This window comes from Malus sylvestris, chromosome 9, assembly GCF_916048215.2.
Source record: "Malus sylvestris chromosome 9, drMalSylv7.2, whole genome shotgun sequence".
Classification (NCBI taxonomy): Eukaryota; Viridiplantae; Streptophyta; class Magnoliopsida; order Rosales; family Rosaceae; genus Malus; species Malus sylvestris.
Window position 1 is genome coordinate 31,535,564 of NC_062268.1, and position 10,959 is coordinate 31,546,522.

A 10,959-nucleotide genomic window follows, 5' to 3' on the forward strand; every position below is an offset into this window, starting at 1 on the left:
AAATGAATTTTTAGGGTACAGATAAAAGATTAAAAAATTACAAGTACAAATGAATTTAAAAAAAAAATATAGGTGCTAAAAGAAATTAATACATGGGTACAAAATAAAACTAAAAAGAAAATACTACAAATTTAAAAAAAAATGTTGCAAATTAAAAGTGGGTACAAACTAAAAATATAAATATATGATACAAAGCTTAGGCATAAAACATAAATATACCATATGTAATTTTTCTATCATTGATTAAATATACAATATCACGTGACGGTATACACATGGGTACAAACACAAATAAAACTTTAAAAAATTGGGCACAAAAAGAAACTAATATATGGGTACAAACTAAAAATGAAAAGAAAATTGGTACAAATTAAAAAAATATTTGCAAATTAAAAATAGGTACAAACTAAAAATAAAAATATATGATAAAAATTTAGCCATAAATATAAATATACTAATTGTAACATTTTTAACACTAAATGAATATATTTAAAAATAAAAATATTTTATTATTTAAATAATTAATGATGTTATTAATACCCAAAGACCTTGATCAAAAATTGAAAATGAATAAGATTTTAAGCAATTGAGTAATAAAAAGAATGATGTAAAACTAATTTTTTTTTTTTTTTGTCCTGTAGTGAGGGCAAAACGACTAATATATCAACTTGGTGTTTACACGTCAAGTGGTAATAAAATATGAAATGGTGGTAAGGCTAGTTTATTTTTACATCATCGCCAAATAGTTCCGCACCGAAAGTTCTAATTGAAGCACTTGTATACGACGGACGTTGTAACAAAAATCAACTTCCCTGTACAATGTGACATGCTTGACAAAAAGAAAAAAAAAAATTTGTGAATCATGTAGGCTATGTTACGAATAATATTCAGTTTGTTTGGTGAATAAAGCAATACACATTTTGGAGATAATCAAATAGCAGTTTTCTAATACAGTTTTACTTCCCTCGTTATTTCTCATCTGCAATTATTTTAGATTATAGCAGTTTCTCGTAGAAAAGACTACCTATCAAACATAACCTGCAGGTAATGATCATAAAAAGTTTCAGATAGATAGCATTGTGCACAAAATGATAACTCTCAGTAAAAAATCCAGGAAATACACATAAACCATACACTGTTTTATTAGATAAGTAAGGAGATTGAAATTGCAGACACAAAATGCTTAATATTACATATTCAAAGCAAGTTAATCAAGAAACAGCAACACCAAGGCTCTATCTTTTCCAGAAACACTGATCAAATAGGAATGGCCCTATTGACCGATGGGTAAACAACGGTTGCCGGATGAGCCATGATTCTGCGACCCTTCATGTGCCTGAAGCAGTAAACAAGAGCCCCAACAGGCCACTCCACAATGGCAGCTCCAACAAATGCCAAAAACCCCAGGGTTGGCCCCACCACCTTGCACCTGCACGGGTTGCTCCTAGTCCCACACTGCACGCAGATTGGAATTCCACAAGCCATTGCTACAGATTAATGTCTAAATCCAAAGCAGGAGAATTGTAAAAACAAGGACAAAGTGGATCAATTTAAAACTTCCGAAGATCTATCGGTTTAGTTATTTTTTGTGTTGTGGTTGTTTGGAGTGGACACTAGGGCTTGGTTTTATAGGGGTCTTGATTTTAATTAAAGTAACTCGAAGGCTTGGTTACCTGGCATTTCGTGACAAGGTTTGCGGAGATGACAGGAGGAGTTACGTGTTGCTTTAAGCAAATTCATGTCCGACACGTGTTCATATAGATGACGGTTTGGAAACGTGTCAGATCGCTACAACTGGTTGGTGCGGTCATTTATCCAACTTTGGTCCAATGAAACCAAGACAATATGGCGGTGTCGATGAGATTATTTCTGTTAGTAATTTCCTGGGGTATTTTAATCCCCTTCGCTTTGTGGATTATTGTTTAGGAAATTCGGGTGCAATCTGGGTGAATCCGAATTTGCTTTATACTAAACAAGAAACAACTCATTGTAACCGAATCCAAATCCGGATAGTCAGGGCTTTAGCCAGTATTTCAAGACAACTCAAGGTTGATGGAAACAGTCAAGACAAAGAAGATTGTAAGGGACATTAATTGAAACTTAAAGGCCATTTGTTATGGGGACTGCGCTTTTCATTCTTTCGTTCTAGCTTTCCATTCTACACTAGGTAAATTTATCCTTTTATTTGTTTATTGTTCTTATCGTTTAGTTTTAGTTTATTCAGTATCTCAATGTAGTAGTTTAAAATTTAGTTTCTCAAGTAGTTAATTTAGAATTTTACTTCTGTAGTTCAGATTGTTTTTTCAATTCAGTACTTTAGTTTATAATTTAAATCTTTATCAAAACCAATCCCCACGACTAGTTCCTTTGGATTGATGCAATTCACCATACACACTCACATTACCTATCGCACCATCGATAAACAAAAATTCATTTAATATTTATCATATCCATCATATGCAAGTGTCTCAATTTTAACGATTTCTCACCAATCAAAAGAACATTTGAATTCACCCATCTCGTCAAAAGACTCATAGTTGAAGATTAAGAACGTCTTTCAAGGTCGTTACATATAAGTCGCAGAGAAACCTTTAATCGGTACATGTTCCTTTCTCGGCCACATCTGTATTTGAAACAAGTTAGACCAAAGCGCAACTACAATCTTTACATGCTTGGCTTGAGGCCGCAAGTTGCACGCCGACAATAAATCAAGAAGGACCGAGAGATCCCCAACTTGATTGCCAAGCCTACAAATATTTCTCTTTGGGTAGTTCTAGGAAAACTAAATTTGTAGACATAATTTTCAAACTAAATAATGTGTCACCAATATAAATGAGCACGTTGAACAATGTTTAAGTAATAATTAAATCATTGACTTCTATGTCATTTAGTTTACCAAGTTTTGTCTACAAATTTAGTCTGACTAGCATTACTCTTTCTATACATACTAAGCTTTTTTTAAGTATAACCATATATATATATATATACGTGTTGACCCTAAAAACTACCAAGCCTACATGGCGCACATGCCGAGTAATTAATAAGCTAATTATGTCCTTCGGTTATGTGCGGGGCATGCCAACTCGCCGGCCGGATTCGGCCAGGGAGTAAAATATGTTGATGTGGCGTTGGGTGCGTTGCTGACTTCTTAATCTTGCAACTGCAGCTGAGGAAGGAACACGTCTCGGCCTTCGAGTTCTAGAGCCTGAAGACAAGGCTGCTTGTTCTATGAAGTTCAATTTCAAATTCGGCTTTCAATGTGCCGAATATAGTAATCTCGAAGCAGTGCTGTCTATCCAAACTGAATGTGTGTTGGCGAGAAGAAAGGGGGAAAGGAAAACAATCTCAGGGTTGTTGAGAACCTTTGCGTAGGGCAATTTATGTGTTGATTTGAAGGGGCCTTTCTGTCGCAGAATGCCTTGTATTTATAGAAAACTTGCTTGATATGTCGTACTATTATAAGATCTGACTCTTGAAACACTATCCTGATGTTAGACATATCAAAGCACTGACCTTCTTCCGCACGTTGCTAATCTGCATGTATTTGAAATTAACCTTGAAATATCCTTGAGATAATTCTCATATGCAGATGCATTAATCTTCCATGTGGAAGCCATAGAATGCTTCCTTTGATTGTTAATTTATCTCATCAGTGCAAACCAATTGCAGCCATTTACCAAAAATGTAATCATTATCCTCCATCATCTTTATATTCGTGCATGCATTAATCATTCTGCTAATTAATATCCATTTGCCAACCAACACCACCATGCATTAGGACTCTTGTCATAATACTCTAATGTTCCAATCCAAACGTCTAAATGCCGAGAATCACAAATCAAGTTGAACTGTATTGCTCGCTTTCAAGTTGGAGCAATGACTTGTATCCTATTTATCTTGTACAAGAAAATTAAGATAATTCATCCAAAGATACTTATTATGATTAAAAATCATAACATTATCTCTTAACAACAAAATTGTCTTACCTTTCTCATCCAACAGTCTAGAACTCTACTAATTCAACGGCCTCAATTGCACGAACCGATGGTGTAATTTTGGGTCCAAACAATACGAAAACATACTACGTATATTGTTACCACACTTGTACGATTTATGTTTTCATGAGATACCCTCGATTTACAATTGTTTTTCCTCTATATGTTTCTATATAACCCTAAATCGAGGGTATCTCATCAAAACATAAATCGTACAGGTGTAGTAACAATACAACAAGTACTCATCAGTAGTACTGCATCACACATGCCCTTGCCGAGCCGAACTAACTCAAGGCATGGACAAGATGAATGTCACAATATTACTAGGGCACATTCACATAACATGTCCTCACTGACGTAACTCAAAGCAAGGACAAGCCAGTGTGGAGCGTAAAATAATTCAAATTTTTTGGAATTGACACATGAATTTTCAATTGACGAGAATGTCCTTATTTAATTAGCAAGGCCCATATTCGTTCCGCTTGCAATTTAGACTTGAACTGCTAACTATAATTTCTCAAAGCTCTTCTGCTCATGCCAAGGAGAAAATTCAAAAGAAGTAAAAGATAAAATTAATATATAACCAATATCCTATCTTTAAGCTTTTTCCTTATTGAAGACCAACTCAATGAAGCAAAAAATTACAATCAAATCCAATAAAGAATTCTATGAGATAATCCCAAGACATTATTAATTAAATAATATCATTAGAATAATTTTGTCCTTCATCCAACGGATGATACACCTTGGCCAACTAGATATCGATACCTGGCATAGAAAACCTATTGGGTTGTGGACTACTTTAGTCCACATATACGGAAGTGTGGCAATGTGATGTAAGCATATATAATCAAATTTACATGCATGGTTAACAAAACTTTGGATTCCGTTTAATCTTATTAAATTAATCAACGTGATCTAGGTTAATCAACATGCTTGTTTTCATGTAAAACAATTTAAGAACACGTGCATAAACTTAAATTAGTTGAGAATTCCAACATTTAAATTTGATATGAAGATGAATTCTTTTTGTGGCTCTCAAGTGTTAGCCCTCTACTAGTATCCACATGAATAATTCTTCAATTGGTGAAGTAGGAAGACGACGAACTGCTAGGTCCTTCTTCTCCAATAAGTGTGGCGGCAAGGGTAGGGTTGTGTGGTGTTTTGTTGTTTAATTTCTCTAAATTAGAAAATATAATTCCGTTCTCTTTAAATTTTTATTTTACATATGTAAAATCTACACCAACTAAAGCTGGAATTGGACAATTTAATCCTCTTTCATTTAAGACTGTGCTTCTTTATTTTATTTTAGTTCATTAACCAACAATAGATAGAAGACCCAAACCAGTTAATTAATAGAAAAACAAAAAAACATAGTATAAACCATTTATATCAAATTCAACCTTCATCAATTTTATTTTTCGATATTATTCTATTGTGTGTGATCTTATGGATTCCAACTAAAGCTGGCAATGGATAATTTGATTAATCAAATTAATCTAGTTTTACATCATTAGAAACCATTCTAATTCAAAGTTGTAGGATTATCCACAAACCAAATAATAACACCAATGACTTTCGGCTACCAAGATTAGTAAGAATATGTTGAATTCATACAACATATTATATTCCAATCATATATTTTAGAGCATGGAACATTTGTCAAACTGTAGCATGAATATGATCACTCTGATGTATATCTCGTATTTTGCTTTGGCTAAGAACTTTTGAAAATAGATCATCAAAGAGCTTGTGAGATATTAACTTTCATGATTACTTAGAAGGTGACAGATTCCTTGTTATGCATTCATGTATCTACATAAGAAAGTTCATCTGTTTTTTATTCATATATATGCAGGCATGTGAAAAAATGGTTCACGTGAAATCTCAACAACTATACACTTTAGAGAAAAACCCTTCAAAATCATGACTCAATACTTTAGGAATAATAATAAATTTGTTTAATTTGTGACTAGAAAAGGGAAGTAAAGAAATTTGTGCTAATTGCATTTTACACGCTACATATTTCAGTTATTTTCAAAATGGACTAAAAGGTTTCAATCTCAGCATTTTACATCTAAATGTTTTTGTTTTTAATTTTTAAAACTGGTTCAATGGTTTTAAATCGAAACAAGCAATGCAAGTGGTGGATTACTTTGGTGGTTAGAGCTTTTCTTTTTGTATCTTGGGTTCAAACTCTTCTCATTCCCTTTTAATTTGGAATAAGTGTAGATTATTCCTGGTTCAAATTCTTTACATTCTCCTTAATATAGAGTAAGTATTATTTGTAATCAGAAAATGAAGCAAACAAATGAAAATAAAAACACATAAAAAATGAACCATGGATAAGAACACAGATGAAATTGATATCAATAAATATAGACTCGAAAAGACAAAGGAAGGACGTGGAAAACGATAGAGAAGCAAAAGGAAATAATTTCAACAATTAACAAAAAAAAGAAAAGAAAAAGGAAACACATAAAATAGAGTATATTTTGACGTGGCCTAGTAATAAAGGCCATTATTCTGTGGCCTGATTTTCTAAAAGGCAGACAGCTGTTTTGGCCCAAAAAATAAGGGATTTTAACTTTTGATTCTTGAAGACAATTGAAATTTAATAAAAATTTAGTGTTAGATTACATATTGATTATAGTACCTTGATGTGTTCTTAATTCAAATTAATTAATTTGTATTTTATTCAATATTTCCCATTAAATATTTAAATTTATTAACATACACATTTTTTTTTACCAAAGAAAAGTTTTAATAATTTATTAAATTTATTAGCATTCTTCAAACTTGAAACACTTTTTTTTTTCTTGAAAGAGTACTCAATTAATGTACCTAAATGTTAATACCAAAATGTATTATATTAAATTAATATACTTAAATGTTAGTACCAAAATGTATTATATTGAATTAATGCACCTAAACATGTGTACTGAAATTTATGCACCGAAATATATGTACCGAAATATATTATATTGAATTAATGTACCTAAATGTTTGTATCGAAATGTATGTACCGAAATGTGTGTACCTAAATATATTCACCGAATTGTATTATAATGAATTTAATGTACCTAAATGAAGAAGACAATGTATATCGAAATATATTGTACAACAAAAATTAGTTTATCTAAATGTAGGAAAATGTATTACAATGAATGAAATGAAAATTATATTTATATAACTGGCCGAGACTATACCGTTTAGTCAAGCGTTAAAAAGCAACTTTTCGTCTTTTCTTCCTCAGGCTGCTATCCTAGTTCGTTCTTTTCCCTGTTGCCATGTACATATGCTTGTAAACTAATTTCGGTGTCACTCAAGATTTGGCACAGTGCAGCCGTTTTGTTCACCTTGCCCAGGGTCGGTTATGTTTGGCTCCAATTGGCATATTCGATATGGGTTTGGAGCTACAAGACGTGAAACCCGTCAGGTAAAGAATTAGCATATAGGAACTATGGTTCTCTTCAGGATACTTATATGGAGTGGTGGCCTTATTTTGTCCTTTTAATTATGACTATATTTAATAATTTCTAGAGACTCGATAGAAGTTTGTTGGTTTGATTGCTCTATTTAGGATAGTGTTTTTTTTTTTTTTAGTTTCGTCTTGGTGTTCATATCTATATGTGAAAAGGGTGGAGTTGTTTGATTTATTGGATCTATTTCACTTGGTGTTATGGAATCATGGTGTTCATTAGGTGATACGGTTAGACCTATGAGCATCATAATCCATATCCCATTACAATTTGACAGTTTTTGTTCTCATATCTCCACATAACACAAGATTCCATTGATCATTGTAATCTTGCAGTTTTCGGTTAGCCTGACTTTCAAGAAAGTACTTGAAGTTTGCTTATTGCTTTGCGATTAGTCATGAGTACTATAATTTTTTAGGTTTAGTTTGCAACGCCGCTTTTAGGGTTGAGTTATTCATGAACGTCTTTGTAATATTTCTATTGGAACCAAATTTGCGCACCGCTATAGATAATGGAGATGCTCAAATCCAAATACCTACAAGAGAACAAATAGCCGTATCAAGACAAAGACCTCGAGGGTTTATGTGTCAGTCAAAAGCTATCCAACTGGCAAGTTAGCAAGCAATATTAAGAATCAAGCAGTAGGCAAGAGAATAAGTATGCATGAATTGCATTACCAAAGATGACTCCTAGAAGTGTGTTAGACTAGTTATGGAGAAGACCTTATAGGATAGTATGATCCTTATTAAATGGGATAATCCTAAAGGATATCTATGAAGTATGTATTGCATCCCCTTAGGAGTTGATTACTTACAGCGCACGTCAATTCCTTAGATATTAAGGAATCTAAGATTATAGAAAACCTGATGATTCCTTGCTGGATTAGGCTTCTGTTGTGGAACAAGCATGGTCAATCTCAGTGAAATAGTTAGACTCCGCCCACTGATTCTGGAATAGGATGATGATAGCATCATTGCTCCATTTATTCAGTTTCATAGCTAAGGTTGTCGAATCCATTGAACTTAGAACCTTTAGGTCGTCGGGAGGCGCTAGGCAGTAGAGATGTGGTCCAATGTAAGATTTTTGGATGAGAATGTCGTTCCATATGTAGTAGCGTGCTACCTTTGTTTGGAGCTTTCTAGACTCCAATCTTCCATGGGGAGTGTGCCATTGACCAGGTAGTCTATAATGAAATCTTGCCAATTTGGAGTTGTACTAACCTGTGACACCTCGGCTGCTGGCTCTGTCTCTATGCTTGGCTTGTCTAGATATTCTACCAGAATATAGCGCTTGAGTTGATACTCGAGATGGGAGCCTAGGCCGATTAGCGCGTCCAAGTGGGCGTTGTTTTGCGGAATTGAGTGAGAGTGTAAGTTTAAAACGCCTCAAGTTTCTTTCGTACTTTCTCTAGGTATTACGCCATTTTCAGATGTTTTTCCGTGTACTCCCTAGTAGTTTGGCTGGTGATTAGTTGGGAATCAGAATGAATTGCAAGCTTTTTCACCACCAAATTTTTTACCATTCGAAGGCCTGCTAGAAGGGCTTCGTATTCTACTTCGTTGTTGGATACTTTGAAGCCTATAACGATTGCCTGCTCGAGTTTCAAACCGTCTGGGGTGACAAGGACACGCTTGCTCCTGAGCCCTTATAGGTGGATGCATCGTCGATGTGCAAGTGCCAGAAGTCTTCATTGGGTGAAGCAGTCGTGGCTAGGGTACGCTTGGTTGCCTCTGGGGCATTGTTGCATCATTATGTTGCGTCGCCTAGGCAAGGCGTGAATTTTTCTATGAAGTCCACCAAGGCTTGGGCCTTCTTCGCTGTGCGGGGTTGGAAAACTAAGTCGTGTTTACCAAGTTCCATTTCATTACTCGTTGAGAAACATCTGGACCATGTAGGATTGATCACAGAGGATACAGTCATGACGATGACTATATAAGCTTGAAAATATGATATGAGCTTCCGAGCCGCAACAACTAGTGCCAAAATTAATTTTTCAATCTTTGAATATCTGGTTTCCTCATCGAGAAGAGCTTTAGAAGTGTAAAATACCTGCAATTGGGCCTTCATCTCTTCTCATATGAGGGCAGAGCTCATTGTTACTTCTAAGTCTACTAAGTAGATGTTCGAGCTTAGACATGAGCCAGTTCTAGCAGTCTTCTCCAACTGCTGGGGATTAAAAATGATGTATCGACGTCTTCTTCGGGTTTCCATTTCGTCTCGTCTACTAGTGCATTGATTTGGACACCATCTTCTTGATCTAATTGTTGTAGTTGCTATTTGGTAGCATTGTCATCCCTTTGGACCTCGGTAGCCTCTATAAGGGTAAATGACTTCTTTTTTTACTCATTCAGTACTTATACAAATGCATCGTTGAGATGTGGCTTGATCAGACTTAATTTCTCGAATTCCTCATCATGAGATGCAGAATCAAATTTTTGGATACTTGACGAAGGTTATGACATCCAGCTTTATGAGCCAAGGTCGCCTTAGTTTCCCATTGTAGGGAGACGGGTCGCTTACTATCATGAACATCTGTTTTGAGATAACTGGCGGTATTCTCACGTCAAGTGTAATGTTGTCCATGGCAATCAAGGTGTGTCTGTTGATTCTAGTGAGTACCTTCGCTTGGCATATGATTATGCGTTCCAGGCCTATATTTTGAATTACTGAGAGAAAAACTAGGTTGACCGCACTTCCATTACCATTATTCTTCGACTATAGCATGGGCTAGTTGGACAGATACCACTAGTGCGTCGTCGTGTGGGAAGTCGATGCCTTCCTCGATGAAGCCAATAATGGGTCCAGGTTGGGTGTTGACCGCCTGAACCTGTGAGACTAGTAGAGCTTGTTGGATCTTTCTCTTCTTGGAGTTGTTGGTGGCCCCCAAGTGTTCGAATTTGGTGCAGATGCCATTGATCCAGACTGTATTGGTCAGTGGCTCTTCGTCGGCGTCTGCGTTTCTTCCAGGATGCATAGCTAGCTTGTCCAATTATCTGTCGACCTTGCCTTCTTTCTCCAGCTTCTCTAGGTAGTTCCTCCTAGTGTATCAGTTGTCAGTTGTGTGATCCAGATCTTTAAGGAATGCGCAGTACTTGGTGTGGCCCAACTTGGAGGTATCTTCCTTTGATTGCTTCGGCAGCTTGAACCACGTTTCGGGACCTCAAAGAAAGCTCATCGAAACTTCGGATGGATCGTGGTGTCAAGGTGTGGAACCAATCTTGGACCTCACCTTGTAGATTGATGGCAAATATCTTTACATAAGAGCTTCGTTGTTCCGATAGAAGATCATTGCACTTCCGTGTGCTTTAAGTGTCTCTCTAGGTCTTCATCCCCTTTGAATGATGTGAAATATGGCATGCTGAACATGCGTGGAGGCTCTGCCTGCTTGATTTCATCCGTGAAGGGTGAATTGCTTATGTTGGTCATGTCCCGTCGTATTGCATCATCAGTGACCTCATTGCGTTAGAAATCACGAAATCGCT

At 35.5% G+C, this 10,959-nt stretch overlaps 1 protein-coding gene across 1 annotated transcript; it reads right to left on the reverse strand.

Moving 5' to 3' along the window:
• Window positions 1–1,118: 1,118 nt before the first annotated feature.
• LOC126582873 (uncharacterized) lies at window positions 1,119–1,612 on the reverse strand. The gene has a single exon (XM_050247101.1). The coding sequence runs from the start codon at window positions 1,483–1,485 to the stop codon at window positions 1,258–1,260; it is 228 nt and encodes a 75-aa protein (XP_050103058.1). The 5' UTR covers window positions 1,486–1,612; the 3' UTR covers window positions 1,119–1,257.
• Window positions 1,613–10,959: the final 9,347 nt, after the last annotated feature.